The 17528-nt window shown below is 43.8% G+C and overlaps 1 protein-coding gene across 12 annotated transcripts in view; it reads left to right on the forward strand.

The window, feature by feature from the left end:
* The window catches only part of corin (corin, serine peptidase), a 309000-nt gene that overhangs the window by 231108 nt on the left and 60364 nt on the right, over nt 1–17528 (forward strand). For all 12 annotated transcript variants that reach the window (XM_038791255.1, XM_038791254.1, XM_038791261.1 and 9 more), the window contains exons 14-17: nt 9335–9448; nt 10607–10717; nt 12406–12535; nt 15707–15829. In XM_038791255.1, the coding sequence (XP_038647183.1) occupies nt 9335–9448; nt 10607–10717; nt 12406–12535; nt 15707–15829 (478 nt within the window). The remainder of the gene's footprint in view (nt 1–9334; nt 9449–10606; nt 10718–12405; nt 12536–15706; nt 15830–17528) is intronic.

The raw sequence follows: 17528 nt of genomic DNA on the forward strand, positions 1-17528 counted from the left end.
GCAGAACGTGCAGTTGTGAAAGGAAAATCTCTTCAAGATCAAGGTGTGAGGTGAGACAATGAGCCATAACTTCCGAGCTCCCCAGGGTCGGATTGGGATGTACCCCAAGGTGCACTTTTGGAACTTAACATGTAAGGATTTGCATGCCACTCCAACTCAAACCCCAATCCACAGGTCCCAATCCAATCTGATCCTCCCACCTCTTTGTTGCATGTTCGACCTGATCCCCCCTCACTCCACCACCAAGGCTGTACAAACCCCCCCCCCGAGGTCTGACACCCCTAACCTCCACTCCCAAGTCCGGCACACCCCACCCTCTTCGCTTGGGCCCCCTTCCACCTCCTTCCTGAGGTCTGAACCCCCCTCCCTCAGATCTATGAACATCCCCCTGAGGTCTGACTGACGACCCCACTCCAACCTCACCAAGGCCCTCTCCCCACACATCCAATCCTCCCACGCCTCAAGTCTTATCCATGTACCTTGAAACACTTACCTTCTATCTGGCCTGTTAAAGACCTTTATATTTCAATGGGACCTTTAACTTTCCTGGTTTAAGGCAGCTGGTGCTGTAAAAAGGGGGCAATGTCAACTTCACTTCGATGGAGCTGGACTTTGATGCTGCACCTTGCAGACAAGCTGTGCTGACTGGACAGAATCGGAAGACAAATTCCATAAGTAATTGGGCAGCGGGAGGCAATCGATTTGATTGCCACTCCGAGGAAGTTACGGCCCAATGTTTGAATTGGTTTTCCAGTTCCTCACAAGGAAATATGTTTTACTCTGTATATGAAAAAATATGCTTTTATTGAGCATCAGATTAAATATTTTCTAGTTTGTGATATTTTTTCTTGTATCAGTATACTCATTCACTGTCTTCAGTTCTGAAATGCACAATACTGGCTTCATAATGGATCATTATGGGTGACTGATTAAACAGAAATTGCTTCGAAATTTTTACCTGATAAACTAAATTTTAGAAATACCTGTTTTGAATGAGAATTGTGACCACCAGTGCTAACTTTACTGTAGGACACTTATTGTTGTTCTGATCCCTGTAGAAACTGCTAATTAGATGTTCAAATTTCTAATTATAAGCTAATAGCTGAAAGAATGACACATCAAGGTTTGATATTTTCAAACTTCTACTATACCAAATGTCAAAAAACTCTATTGACTGAACACTTTTTTGTAGGTAATTTGTACTTTCAATTACAGAAAAGAGATTCCCCTTTTAAAATTAATTTAGAGTACCCAATTCATTTTTTCCAATTAAGGGGCAATTTAGCGTGGCCAATCCACCTATCCTGCATATCTTTGGATTGTGGGGGTGAAACCCACACAGACACGGGGAGAATGTGCAAACTCCACACGGAGAGTGACCCAGAGCCGGGATTGAACCTGGGACCTCGGCGCCGTGAGACAATAGTGCTAACCACTGCACTACCATGCTGCCCAAGAGATCCCCCTTTTAACCTCTTGCATGAATGAAAATCTCCTGTACAATTATATGTTATATTGTTCCTTAAGTGGACACTTTATCCTCCAGGAACCAGTCTAAAATTATTCTCAGGTCCAATGGCTTGCTTTTTTGCTGTCACAGCCGAGTAATCCTGGAATTGGCTTTCATTGTGAGGGTTATCCTTGGATCCCTTCCTCTTGCACTAAGCTTGGCAAATCTTACAGCCTCCTTTAAACTCAGTTTGCAATCTGAGTGTTAGCTCTCAGTGGCTTTCTGCACAATAGAATTCATAGAATTTACAGTGCAGAAGGAGGCCATTCGGCCCATCGAGTGCACCCAAGCCCGCACCTCCACCCTATCCCCCATAACCCAGTAACCCTACCCAACTCTAAGGGCAATTTTGGACACTAAGGGCAATTTATCATAGCCAATCCACCTAACCTGCTCATCTTTGGATTGTGGGAGGAAACCGGAGCACCCGGAGGGAACCCATGCACACACAGGGAGAACGGGCAGAGATGGGTCTCACTCCCACTCTCGCTGGCAGGGAGAGTGCAGACGATCAAAATGAACATATTGCCCAGGTTCCTCTTCTTACTCAGGTCCCTCCACTGGGGGGGGGGGGGGGGGGGGGGGGGGTCCGAGGATCCAAAAGAGGGTCTTACACAGGATAAGAAGCATGAGAGGTCTGACACCCCCCCCCCCCCCCCCCCCCCCAAACTAACAGTTCTACCACTGGGCGGCCACAGCAGAAAGTGAGGGGATGGGTGAAGGAACCGGGAGCAGAATAGGTGAAGATGGAGGAGAGTTCCTGCATAGGGATGCCCCTCTGATCCCTAGTCACAACTGCACTCCCATCCCCCTCCCCCGACCAAGTACGCAAGAAGCCCTGTGGTAGCAGCCATGCTCCGGATGTGGTACTAGATGAGGCCACACTTAGGCCTAACCAAAATGTCCCATGGCCCCCCATCTGCAACAACCTCAGGTTTACTCCCGCAATAATGGACGCCACCCTCAAAAGTGGAGACAGGATGAGGTGATACTAATGGTTAGGAACATGTACACGTATAACACAGTAGCGATGATGGAGGAACTCACTGAGAGGTTCCAATTACCAAAAGGAAATGAGTTAAAACACATAAAGGTCAAAAATCACCTCCGTAAGGAAACAGTGACGTACCCCCAGATACCAGGACATTCATTCGTCGAAGAACTACTGGACCCGAGCGACCTAGGGAAGGGACCTGTACGTCGACTGTTGGAGGAGGTACGCTCCCCTTGGACGAGACAAGGAAAAAATGGAAGGAGGAACTAGGCATAGGGATAGGGGGAGGACTCAGGATCAAAGCACTGCACAGGGTGAACTCCACCTCCACAAGCACAGGGCTGAGTCTAACGCAGCTAAAGGTGGTACACAGAGCACGCCTAACCTGAACCTGAATGAGTGGGTTCTTTCCGAGGTGGAGGCCAAGTGTGAATGGTACCAGGAAGGCCCGGCCAACCACATCCACATGTTCTGGGCCTGCATCAGACTTGCTTGGTACTGCATGGCCTTCTCTGAGGCCATGTTCGGAATTGTGGGCGTGAGGGTGGAGCCATACCCAAAAGTGGCATTCTTCGGGGTCTCAGACCAGTCAGAACTCTTCATGGGGAGGGGGACACCGCCCTTGCCTCCCTGATTGGCAGACGTTGAATCCTGCTCGACTGGTGATTGGCAGCACCACCCAAGGCTGCAGACTAGCTGTCCAACCAGACGGATTTCCCAAACTGGAGAAAATAAAATTTGCCATCCGAGGGTCAGAAGAGGTTCACCAACTTGTTCCAGGACATGTTCGTAGCCAGCAACCAATAGAGTAAGAGGGGTTGGGGGGGGGGGGGGGGGGGGGGGGGGGAGTGGCTTGGAAGCAGGAGACGCAAGTGAGTCACGGGATAGAGATGAAAATGAAAGGGGGGGCTGGGGTGGGAAGGGAGGACACACTATGAAATTGAGAGGGGCAAGGGACTAAAACTGTAGATAGACATGTGCAAATACCAGGCCAAACTGGGAACTGCAACAAAGGTACATAGAACATAGAACAATACAGCACAGAACAGGCCCTTCGGCCCTTGATGTTGTGCCGAGCTTTGTCCGAAACCAAGATCAAGCTATCCCGCTCCATGTGCCTATCCAATAACCGCTTGAAAGTTCCGGAAGTGTCTGACTCCACTATCACAGCAGGCAGTCCATTCCACACCCTAACCACTCTCTGAGTAAAGAACCTACCTCGGACATCCCTCCTATATCTCCCACCCCAAACCTTATAGTTATGCCCCTTTGTAACAGCTGCATCCACCCAAGGAAATAGTCTCTGAACGTCCACTCTATCTATCCCCCTCATCATCTTATGAAACTCTATTAAGTCGCCGCTCATCCTCCTTCGCTCCAATGAGAAACGCCCTAGCTCCCTCAACCTTTCCTCATAAGACCTACCCTCCAATCCAGGCAGCATCCTGGTAAATCTCCTTTGCACCCTTTCCAATGCTTCCACATCCTTCCTATAATGAGGTGACCAGAACTGCACACAATACTCCAAATGTGGTCTCACCAGGGTCCTGTACAGTTGCAGCATAACCCCACGGCTCTTAAACTCAAGCCCCCTGTTAATAAACGCTAACACACTATAGGCCTTCTTCACGGCTCTATCCACTTGAATGGCAACCTTCAGAGATCTGTGGACATGAACCCCAAGATCTCTCTGTTCCTCCACATTCCTCAGAACCCTGCCGTTGACCCTGTAATCTGCATTCATATTTGTCCTACCAAAATGAATCACCTCGGACTTATAGGGTTAAACTCCATCTGCCATTTTTCAGCCCAGCTCTGCATCCTATCAATGTCCCTGTGCAGCCTACAACAGCCCTCCACCTCATCCACTATTCCACCAATCTTGGTGTCATCAGCAAATTTACTGACCCACCCTTCAGCCCCCTCCTCCAAGTCATTTATAAAAATCACAAATAGCAGAGGACCCAGCACTGATCCCTGTGGTACACCGCTGGTAACTGATCTCCAGTCTGAAAATTTTCCATCCACCACCACCCTCTGTCTTCTATATGATCATCAGTTACTTATCCAATTGGCCAAATTTCTCTCTATCCCACACCTCCTTACTTTCTTCATGAGCTGACCATGGGGAACCTTATCAAATGCCTTACTGAAATCCATGTATACAACACCAACTGCTCTACCTTCATCTACAAACTTAGTTACCTCCTCAAAGAATTCAATCAAATTTGTGAGGCAAGACTTACCCTTCATGAATCCGTGTTGACTATCCCGGATTAAGCTGCATCTTTCCAAATGGTCATTAATCCCATCCCTCAGGACCCTTTCCATTAACTTGCCAACCACCGAAATAAGACTAACCGGCCTATAATTACTAGGGTCATTCCTATTCCCTTTCTTGAACAGAGGAACAACATTCGCCACTCTCCAGTCCTCTGGCACTATCCCCGTGGACAGTGAGGACCCAAAGATCAAAGTCAAAGGCTCTTGAATCTCATCCCTTGCCTCCCAAAGAATCCTAGGATTTATCCCATCTGGCCCGGGGGACTTGTCGACCCTCAGGTTTTTCAAAATTGCTAATACATCTTCCCACAGAACATCTACCTCCTCCAGCCTACCCACCTGTATCACACTCTCATCCTCAAAAACATAGCCCCTGTCCTCAGTGAACACTGAAGAAAAGTATTCATTCAACACCTCTCCTATCTCTTATGACTCCATGCACAAGTTCCCACTACTGTCCTTGACCGGCCCTAACCTCACCCTGGTCATTCTTTTATTTCTCACATAAGAGTAAAAAGTCTTGGGGTTTTCCTTGATCCGACCCACCAAGGACTTCTCATGCCCCCTCCTAGCTCTCCTAAGCCCTTTTTTTTAGCTCATTCCTTGCTACCTTGTAACCCTCAAGCGACCCAACTGAACCTTGTTTTCTCATCCTTACATACGCTTCCTTTTTCCTCTTTTGTGAACCATTGTCCCCTCACACGGCCATTTCCTCCCTGCCTGACAGGGACATACCTATCAAGGACACGCAGTATTTGTTCCTTGAACAAGCTCCACTTTTCATTTGTGCCTTTCCCTGGCACTTTCTGTTCCCATCTTATGCTCCCTAATTCTTGCCTAATCGCTCATAATTACCCCTCCCTCAGTTATAAACCTGCCCTGCCGTATGGCCTATCCCTCTCCATTGCAATAATGAAAGACACCGAATTGTGGTCACTATCTCCAAAGTGCTCTCCCACAAACAAATCTAACGCTTGGCCTGGTTCATTACCCAGTACCAAACCAATGTGGCCCCCCCTCTTGTCGGCCTATCCATATATTGTGTCAGGAAACCTTCCTGCACACACTGTACAAAAACTGCCCCATCCGAACTGTTCGACCTAGAGAGGTTCCAATCAATATTTGGAAAGTTAAAGTTACCCATGACAACTACCTTGAGATCTCCACACCTATCCATAATCTGCTTTGCAATTTCTTCCTCCACATCTCTATTACAATTTGGGGGTCTATAGAAAACTCCTAACAACGTGACCGCTCCTTTCCTATTTCTAACTTCAGCCCATATTACCTAGTAGGCAGATCCCCCTCGAACTGCCTTTCTACATCCGTTAAACTATCCTTAATTAACAATGCAACTCCTCCACCTCTTTTACCACCTTCCCTACTCTTACTGAAACATCTATACCCTGGAACTTCCAACAACCATTCCTGTTCTCGCCATGTCTCCATAATGGCCACAACATCGTAGTCCCAAGTACCAATCCACGCTCCAAGTTCACCTACCTTATTCCAGATGCTCCTTGCATTAAAGTAGACAAATTTCAACCCACCTTCCTGCCTGCCGGTACACTCCTGCAACCATGATACCCTCCTCAATACCTCAACTCTGGCTTCTGGACTACAGCTCGTTTTCCCATCCCCCTGACAAATTAGTTTAAACCCCTCCCGAAGAGCCATAGCAAATTTCCCTCCCAGGATATTAGTGCCCCTCTGGTTCAGGTGCAAACCGTCCTGTTTGTACAGGTCTCACCTTCCCCAGAATGTGCTCCAATTATCCACGTAACTGAAACCCTCCCTCCTACACCATCCCTGCAGCCACGTGTTTATCTGCACTCTCTTCCTGTTCCTTAACTCGCTAGCACGTGGCACTGGCAACAAACCAGGGATGACAACATGGTTTGTCCTGGCTCTCAGCTTCTACCCTAGCTCCCTAAATTCCTGTTTTAAATACCCATCCCTACTCTTACCTATGTCGTTGGTACCGATTTGTACCACGACTTGTGACTGTTCCCCCTCCCCCTAAAGGATTCTGAAAACACGGTCCGAGACATCACAGACCCTGGCACCCGGGAGGCAACATACCATCCGTAAGTCTCTTTTGTTGCACAGAACCGTCTATCTGTCCCTCTAACTATTGAGTCCCCAATAACTATTGCTTTTCTGCTCTCCCCCCTTCCCACCTGAACCACAGGGATGGACTCAGTGCTGGAGATCCGGTCACCATGGCTTACCCCTGGTAAGTCGTCCTCCCACCAGTATCCAAAGCGGTATACTTGTTACTAAGGGGAATGACCACAGAGGATCCCTGCACTGACTGCTTCCTCCCAGCCCCTCTCACCGTTACCCATCTATCTTGATTCTTCAGAGTAACTACATCCCTGAAGCTACTATCTATGACCACCTTTGCCTCCCGAATGATCCGAAGGTCATCCAGCTTGAGCTCCAGTTCCCTCACGTGGTTTCTGAGGAGCTGGAGATGGGTGTACTTACCACAGGTGAAATCAGCAGGGACACCAATGGCGTCCCTCACCTCAAACATTCTGCAGGAGGAACATTGCACTGCCTTCCCTGCCATCCCCTCCAGATAACTTGCGGATAAAACAAGAAAAAGAAAGAAAGCTTACCTGCTACAGTATTGACTCACCCCCTTAGGTTAGAGGAGGTGGAAGGGTGGGGGACACTACAAGTGTAGTGTCTCGGGTTTAGGAACCGCCCAACTTAAATACAGGTAAAAATAAAACACTTAACCAGCAACCACTGCGTCTCCCAGCTGTCTCTCCTCTCGCGTTGTTTTCAATGTCTCGGCTGTCTCTCCTCTCGCGCTGTTTTCACTCCCCCAACTGTCTCTCCTCTCGCGCTGTTTTCACTCCCCCAACTGTCTCTCCTCTCGTGCTGTTTTCAAGGTTTCAATACTTCAAAGGGGGACACACAGCCACAGCAGGAGGGAAAGCAATTCTGTATAAATATCTGTACTGGCATCTACCTATCTGTTTCCCTCCTTTTATTTCTTGCTCATCTTTGCTATGTTCTGTTTGTTTTTTCTCTGGTCGGCGCGGTTATGTAAAGGGTAACACAACATACGAGTTGTGAAATACAAAATGTGTAAATCCAATAAAAACATTCAAGAAAAATGCACAATCTGAGTCTTCCTTTGATCTCTAACAACAAGGAATCTTAGATTTCTAACAGACTTTCTGTCAGGCAGACTCCACCACAGGTCACATATTCCCCTTCAATTACCCTACATTTAAAGCTACAATCCCAAACGATACAGCCCTAAAGCAGCATAATCTTGCAAACCTCACAATTGTAACATTATAGAAAGATTCACTACCTGACAAACAGCCAGTTTATATGACTGAAATGAAATGAAATGAAAATCACCTATTGCTCAATGAAGTTACTGTGAAAAGCCCCTAGTCACCACATTCCGCCGCCTGTTCGGGGAGGCCGGTATGGGAATTGAACCGTGCTGCTGGCCTGCCCTGGTCTGCTCTAAAAGCCAGCTGTTTAGCCCACTGTGCTACTGAAACAATTCCTCAGAATGGAAGTTCAGCAGCATAATACTATGGATACTGGGAATCCAAAATAAATAGGGAAAATGCCTCAGCTGGTCATGCAGCACTTGTAGATGGGGAAACAGAATGAAAGATCATTGAGCTAAAAAGTTAACTTGTTTACCTCTCCAAAACGGCCTGACCTGGTCAATGCTCCCATTATTCTCTTTTTATTTGTTAGAATGACATAGGGTTTCAATAAGCAAAATTATGAAATGTATTAGGATTTGGGTTAGTTGGGTTCTTTACACACTTACTTTAGGTGGAACTGAATATGTTTTGGTATGTTGAGGAATTTGAGTACTCCTGTACTGGGATAAACTAAGACAGGTATCTCTGCTGCCATTCTCTGACTGGGGAGGAGTAGTAAGCAAATGTTAAGAACAATAGGAGGATATGAAGAAGTTCTGTGATCTGATAGGCAGATTGACATTAGATTACACCACTGAGCTCTTAGCCAGAGGCACTCATTTTAACCTCTGAATACTTTGGTCCTGGAAAACAAATCTTAGGACACATTTCTGAGAAGATAATAATATCATTCAGCATACATTCTTTGTAAAGCAGGGTAGCATGGTGGTTAGCATAAATGCTTCACAGCTCCAGGGTCCCAGGTTCGATTCCCGGCTGGGTCACTGTCTGTGTGGAGTCTGCATGTCCTCCCCCTGTGTGCGTGGGTTTCCTCCGGTTTCCTCCCACAGTCCAAAGATGTGCGGGTTAGGTGGATTGGCCATGCTAAATTGCCCGCAGTGTCCTAATAAAAATAAGGTTAAGGGGGGGTTGTTGGGTTACGGGTATAGGGTGGATACGTGGGTTTGAGTAGGGTGATCATGGCTCGGCACAACATTGAGGGCCGAAGGGCCTGTTCTGTACTGTTCTATGTTCTAATATAAACTGATTTTCTTTTTCTTTGTTAATTTTCCACAAAAGTTGGCAATCAATTTGTTTGTTCCTCTTTGGAGCTCTTGACTTATTTTTGTTTCTTCTCAGGTTGTAGTGAGAGAGGCCTCTGGGAATGCCCCATTGACAAGACCTGTATCAAGCATACAATGATCTGTGATGGTTTCCAGGACTGTACTGACAAGGCGGATGAAAAGAATTGCTGTAATTCATCACTGGCATTTTGTATTTTTCTGTTGCCAAATTGAAGTTTTGCGTCAGAGCATGTCTTTAGGCTCTAGTGATGCTCTGCTTTTAAACCTTCTTTCTGTTCCAAACTTATTGCAGCTAAACATACTGACTGGTAGATGTTAACATAGCTCTACAGTTACTCAGTGCATTGAGGCTACTTAGCATCATGCTTCATAGCAATGTGCTTTCCCCCACAGCAACACCATGACCTTAAGACATGGCGTTCCATATCACCCCAGGGACTTGCGAGCATAAAATCAAAGTTTCCATTATATGAATATTGGGGGTATCCTGGTAACTGTGAATTACTAGGCTGTTTAAAGTATGCTGTGAGCCCATAAATCATCAATGACAAACAGAAGTGTGACTGAGCTCATTTTGAAGAGTGAATTGCCTTCCATAATTCACCTCCCAAATGAGTAGCATCTGCTTACTGAATTTACATTATTGGGATTTTAATAATATACATTTGTTAGTGTTGAATGTTTTTGCTGAATGGCATATCCTATTTTGATTAATTTAAATGCCATATTTTCATAGTGATCAATAATCCATCCAAAAACAATACTATGATTTAAAACATTTTTTGAAGAACTTCAGGTTTTTTTTGTGATGGAGAAAGCAGCATATCACTTGCACACTGTACACCCATTTACTTTCAAAGGAGCAGCTACTCTTAAATAGCTGACAAGCGTGCAAGACTGATTGTTGATCTTTCACCCAGCTTAGTCACTGAGAACACACCAGCACCTTATGGGAAATGTTCAGAATACTTTACAGCAGAGTGTGACAACATTAAACATATGTGGGTATTATTTTTCAAGTGGATGTTTCAGAAAGATTGTTTTCAATTAAAAATAATTTGAAATTGGTAAAATTCAAAAGGGAACCAACTTGATGAAACAAAACTAATGATATTTCAAAATTCCACTTGGAATTATTTGTTTCCATTCTGAGTCAGTCATACAAAAGGAATTTTTGAATGAAGCAATAGTCTGTTATGTATTTTCTTGTGAGTTAGTCTTATTTTGTTCTAGATTTTTAATTGTTCTGTTCTGCCAAGAAATAGGACTGTGTATTTTAAGCCTTGCAATAAAATTATTTTGATTCCTTGTCTTTTCCTCTTTCCAGCATCTTGTAATGACAATGAGGTAGTCTGCACTGACCATGCTTGTGTGTCCCATCATGTTTGGTGTGATGGGAGGAGAGATTGCCCCGATGGCTCAGATGAATGGAACTGTGGTGAGTGTTGTACAGTAATCTCTGGTTGATTGGAACAGGAACCTTAACTCATGTGCTGGTCTTTGTATTCAAGTGCAAATAGCTACTGGATTTGGACTGATGACTCTGCTATCAGTGCTTTAAACAATACTTTAATTATTAATACTGATATTTGATAACCTGGTGCACTGTTGCTACTGAAATTATGTAACTGAATTTCTGGGAAATAATTGCAAAGATTTAGTTCAACATTGTATACCCTCCACATTTAATACAAAAATGAAATTTCAGTTCTGTGCTTCGGAATCATTTAAATCCATATAGAAAGCAATATTATTGTTCTCTGTATATTTCCAGCCTATTAAGGTTGGAAATGTAGGTGCAGTGATAGAGATTTTAATGTTTTGGATTTGAAGCTGATCTTGTCAGCTGAACCTACATATGATGAAGTATACCTGTCACAATTATCCTCTTTTTATAAGAAAGGAATCTTTTTTTATGACTCAGTTGTTAACTTCTCTGCCTTGTGTGAAACTAGGCCACACAGCATAAGATTGCCTTGAGTTCAGTTTTGGGCCTGTGCTTTGTTTGATGACTTCAGCCAGTGTGATAATGTTGGTTGCTGTTGGCCACAACAGCCCTGTGTAATGTAGGAGAAAAGATCAGCCAAGATTTACACTTTTGATGACTGTTCAGGGATTCCCACTGCAGAATGTGCTCATTGGCCTTGAGTTTGGCTTCGATGTGATATCACTATAGCCAAATCCCCTGAAGAAACAGACTTTCAAGAGAAAAGTCAAGAGAAAATATAACTTTTGAGGCAGGACTTTAGGTTTTGGTGGGGTTCCCATCTTGACGGAAAAGTTGGTGGCGAGCCCACTCTGGTGGGTTCCTCTGTGCCTGTCCAATACTCAGAGGGGTGTTGATTGAGTCAGGGTTAGACTTCTGTCCCTTCTGGGGAGGAAGTCTCGTCCTTGAGAGCTGCCGGTCAATGAAATAGCCGGCAGATCTCTTGTCCCAGCAAAAATGGCTCCAGCCTTCGCCCTCCATGACAAAGATTGTGGTGGGGCAGGAAGAGGCCTTCTGTGTCTGTTAATTGGCCACTAATGGGCCCAATTGGCCCAAGAACAGGTGGGCCACCCAACCTCACCCCCGCAGCATTTAGAGTTGCAGTGGGGTGGGGTCAGAGTTGGGCAGTTTAACTCTTTACAATATTCTGCTCAAGGTAGTAACTTGCTCCCAGTACAGTCCTTTCTGGGAGAATTAACCACACCAGGCCTGGCTTTTATGTTAGTTTGTAACAAGTTCCAGTTGGATGGCCTCTGTGCCATATCTGGAAAGCTCATACTCCACGAATCCTACAGGGAGATCAGCAATGGTGAGAGTTAGAGCTGGCAGGTGGTTGCAGGAATGGCACCCATGGCATTACAACAAATTTTATTCCCCCCACCTGCCTGTCAACCCACCCTCTGTATGATCTGGCATACACTACCTAGAGTGTAAGTAAATCCAATAGTAATTTTCAAGAAGGAAATGGATAAATACTTGATGGGGGCAAAAAACTTTCAGGGTTGTTGGGAAGAATGGTGTGCAGGACTATTTGTTAGTGCTTTCAAAGAGCCAAAATGTGCATGATGGGCTGAATGGCCTCTTTCAATACTGTATGATTCTATGATAATGAAAATATTATCTCTGTGGCTTGTTTACAGTGTCATTATTAGATAGTGCAGCTTCCTTGTCTCAACTAGTTGTGCACCGGTCGACCGCTGATTACCATGTATGTGCTGATGATTGGCAGGAGGAACTCAGCCAGCTGGCCTGCAAGCAGATTGGCTTAGGGTAAGGTCAGTAGCTTGTAGTACTGTAGATTCTTGATTAAGGGGCACTTTCAACACTCAACTACATTTGCAATTCATGTGCAGTAATCTGGCCTACTTAGCCAAGATATGTTGATTGACAGAATAAGTGCTCCTTTAAGACAGATTTTTTTTAAATTGAGCTCACTAAATGTTGACTTGCCTTGCCGTTAAAAAAAGTGACCACTTTGAAAAGTTGGGTTGTAGAAGCATACTGCAATTGAGATTAACATTCCTTCACTGAATCCGACCTGAGAAAAGTAAATATCAGTGACTGTACATAAGCAGAAATGAGCAGCCGAAGAAGCACTGGATTAAAGTACTCATTGAGCCTAGGCAGACGTGTACCAAGACTTCAGTTTGACTCTCAAACATCATGCAGCATGAGCTTGTTGAGGGTGTTATCTAGTTGTAAACAGATTACCTTGCAATTTATGATGGATTTGTAAACAATGAAAACATTCTGAAGGGAGTAATGGGCAGGCACCCAAGTTTTATAGGCATCCTGTAAATGTTTTAACACTGATAGATAGTGAGGGAAATGCAGCTTTGTGGAACGTTTCTAGAATCTGACCTGAATATGCAAGCACAGGACGTTGCCTGTTACATTTAGTTGTGTGTGCATCTGACTCCCTGACTCGCTAACTCCCACCCTCCAGCTCCCTTTTTGTTCTCTCCTATTCTGAAGGAGCTGAAGTTTGCTGGGGTACGGTTGGAGAACCCAGGTTTTAGTACCTTTGCGTAATTCATCATTCTTCTAATGTTGAAATCTGACATCTGCCCCTGAAAGAAATGATATTATTCCTTAATTCTGTATGAAGATAATTTTAATCATTGTTAAGAAATGGCCTCTTTCTGTACTGTTGGGATTCTGCAAAGACCCGCGTTTCCCTTTCTGTACAAGGCGAGGTGGACCTGCTGTGCTGTCTACAAATATTGTTTGAAAACAATCTTCTAGGTAATAGGGAACGCTATTTAAGGTTTACCATATTGTTACCCTAACATCAGTGCACTACTACTTAAAAAATCAACCCTCCAAATCAGGGCTTGCCTAACAGGAGAGAGCTAAAGTATTCCAGCCTTACACTGGGAGAAAGACCTTTTCTCCATCACTCTTCAAAAGTATTTTGAAATTTAACATGTGTATTTTGCACTTAATTTCAAATGCTGTTATCCATTAGTGCCATGGATATCCTTCTCCTGGATCAGGAAACCATGAAGGATGCCTATATATTTTTCTTAAGTGCGGTAATTTGCGGGCCACTCTTTTACTGATTAATAAATCCCTATCCCTAACCGGCTCACAGGATGCACCCTGACACATCACTTTGCAGCTAATGTTGCAATTTGACTTTGGATTTGACTTTGAATATTTAGTTCACAATCGTCCATTAATGTAGGCCTATGACCAGAGTTGTCAATTTATGTTATTGATAGTCTACATGGGTGGTTAATATCCTGCCTAAATGGTCACGCTCCTTGGTGCCAGTGAAACTTGTCTGGGTAAATTCAGAAATTGTTCAGTTCCTAGGTAGGAAAAGTGAAGTATCTCGACCAATATCAAATTGAAACAGCATTTTCCCACAATCCAGAAGCTGACTTGGCATCTAAAAAAGGAAATGCAAAGTCAATATTTTTCTTAGGTATGTCTTAAATGAAAAGGATCCAATGTTTCCAGGCGGCACGGTGGCACAGTGGTTAGCACTGCTGGCTGAGGCGCTGAGGACCCAGGTTCGATCTTGGCCCTGGGTCACTGTGGAGTTGAAATGAAAATGAAAGTTGCTTATTGTCACAAGTAGGCTTCAAATGAAGTTACTGTGAAAAACCCCTCGTCGCCACATTCCGGCGCCTGTTCGGGGAGGCTGATATGGGAAAGTTTGCACTTTCTCCCCGTGTTTGCGTGAGTCTCACCCCCACAACCGAAAGATGTGCAGGGTAGGTGGATTGGCCATGCTAAATTGCCCCTTAATTGGAAAAAATTAATTGGGTACTTGAAATTTATGAAAAAAAATCCAATATTTCATCAATCAAAAGAAGATAAAAAGTTTTTCTTAACTCTTGAAATGATTAAAATATATTTTGTAATTCTTAGAAGTTGTTTTTTTTGTTGATACAAAACAAACATCTACTATTAGTGTAAATACAGGGGGAAAAAGAAAACCTAGAGGATTTAGATGATTATGAAATGAGACCAGAAGCTGCTAGTAGTCTTTCTTCCTGTTGGAATGTTCCTTGTAATTATTTCACTGTAAACACAATAAATAGACGACTTCTGTAAAAATAAAAGCGGTACTAAAAAGATATGTAAGATATCCATTTCAAGTGGATGTTATGTGCCTCGTGACGTTCCTGTTAATGGCAATTTAGTGATTCTGCAATCTTGCTGATTAGTCAAGTAACTGTTAACAAGAGCACATTATTTCACCTTTTATGACAGATTAGAATGTGATAATTGTTGAGTGGGACTGGGGGAAAATGGAACTCTGCATTTTACATCCCCTTGTTCTGCGAGTTACCAGGGGAACGACATGTAAAATATGGCGAGTGTTCACCTCACCACCTGCCCACCAACCCCTTCCGAGCTCACCCCTATAATAAAGAGGCAGCCTGCCCATCATATGTAAATAGGTATTTAAGGGTCAATCAGGTTTGTTATCAAGACATAAAAGGCTTGGTGTGGGCAGTCAGTTGGGAGTGGGCAGCCTGATTTTTAACTACACTCCATGCTGCTGGGACTAATGGAGTTGCCAGCCAATCAGATTGATCTGGCTGCAGCGCATTATAGCTGCAGGCAGGTCAGCATGGTGAAGGTCAGGTCTGTACCAACATTACTTCCAGAGGCCGCGGCGGCCGCGGGCTGGCTTATTAAATCTCCTACTCACCACCCAATAATTATTTGTTTCAATCACAGTGAGCAGTTGCTGGTCAGGGAATGTCTACTTTGTAGAAAATGGACAAATGCAAAGACTTGGTCAGAATGTGTTAATTAACAATTATCTGTAAATGTTATGCGAAAGTTTTTTTGTAAATTATTTTGTTTATAACAATTAGGCTGAGAAAAACAAGGCCAGACCAAATGGTCATTAAACAAATTAGTAATGTCAGTGTGCTTTTTTTTCTCCCGTTTAACAACTCTCATATGTTTTGTTGACAGGGGCCCTCCAGTCACTCAAATAGTGACAGATTACAACCAAACGCAACACAGAAAGTGGTTATGCCTGAGTTCTGATTGGCGAAATAAGAATGTTTCCAATCTACAGGCCTTATTACAAAAGGGGTAAGAGCCAGAAAATGTGTGATGGATTTAAGTGGGAAACTCAAAAATCATTATAAAACCCTTCAATGGCACTGATGCAAGAAAACTAACTCAAATGTAAAAACCTGCTAGGTTAATAGAGAATTAAAATGGATGCATGCGATTGTATCCTGGCTTTCTTGAGTGTGTGGCCTGGCGTCTTGCAAAGCTATCGTTCATGAACTGACAATGCTACTTTTGTGAGGGTCACAAAGAATCCAGCACAAGTTTGTAGAGTCAAACAGAAACTTTATTTACAAGAATATGTACACAGGGCCAATAGTTTACTACTGATTCCCTCTCTAGCCGGTACCACACTGACCAGCTCTATTTATACAGCTGTGCTGCTAATGATTGCCCCACCCCTCTCATTGGGGGAGCTCATATTCCTCAAATAACACAGCCAATTGTCCCCAACCAATAGGATCCGGGCAGGTTATAGCAGCTATCTGAATTGAAAAACTTCTGCCTCGTATATTTATTCCATTTCGTATCTGTAAATTCCTCTTGAACCTCTGTCCATCAAAATTAATTGAAAATGTCTTATCTGGTAAACTTCCCTTCTTAGAAATAAATGTAGTTTCATTCCTACTAAATACTCTTCAGGTGAATTTTTTATTTATTCATTCCTTCATGGGATGTGGGAGTTGCCAGCTAGGCCAGTATTTATTGCCAATCCCTAAACGGATTAATATTCAAGGATTAGTAATAAGAATTAAGGATTAATATTTGAGAAAATTATATAGAGTCCTACACTACGCCGTCACACTTGGATAATCTAGAATGTTGCAAGACATTAGACTGCTTTGCAAACATGACATGTGATCCTTTGAGTAAATACTATCCATATTGGCTTCCAAATTTGGCCTATCGTGAATTCTAGGAATAATTTAAAGGACGTTCTTTGGTCGGGAGAATCACATTAGTTTTATTCATATTCCGTGACTGTTTCCTCCATGGCCATGATCCTCTTTAATCAATAACATGGTTCATCTTACCCGGCAGGAGGAGTTAATGGGCTCACACATTCCATGTGACAAAGGGGGGCTCAATCACATACACCATATGTGAGTATCCCACTAGATTTCAACATTTCAACGCAGAATTCAGAGCCAGAGACTATCTGGTCACAACCACATTAGTGTTTCCTCAAAGTGGCCCGTGAGCTAAGAATTTGTGTGTGTGTGTCAATGTAGCTTCCTTTTACTTTACGAATGGTTCAAATTAAAAATAATCCAGCAGACAAGCTTTTGTCTGAAACAAGATAAAGGTTAGTTTATTCCAAAACTACTGCTGCAAGTCGCTGAAGCAAAAGTGATAAAAAACAAATGTGCAGACAAATTAAGAAATACACTTGCAGATGGGGTTTTAAATCAGTCTCCGTGTGTGATTTGTTGCAGGCCCACTGCTTGAATTGCTTCTCATAGAAATCTATCAAATTCTAACAGGATTAGACAGGATAGATGGATGAAGGATGTTCCCGATGGTGGGGGTGTCCAGAATCAGGGGTGACAGTTTGAGGATATGGGATAGACTATTTAGGATAGAGACAAGGAGAAATTTCTTCACCCAGAGAGTGTTCAGCCTGTGGAACCAATTATCACAGGAAGTAGGTGAGGCCAAAACATTGTATGTTTTCAAGAAGAAGTCAGATATAGCACTTGGGGCGAAGTGGATCAAA

This window comes from Scyliorhinus canicula, chromosome 3 (genome assembly GCF_902713615.1).
Source record: "Scyliorhinus canicula chromosome 3, sScyCan1.1, whole genome shotgun sequence".
NCBI lineage: Eukaryota > Metazoa > Chordata > Chondrichthyes > Carcharhiniformes > Scyliorhinidae > Scyliorhinus > Scyliorhinus canicula.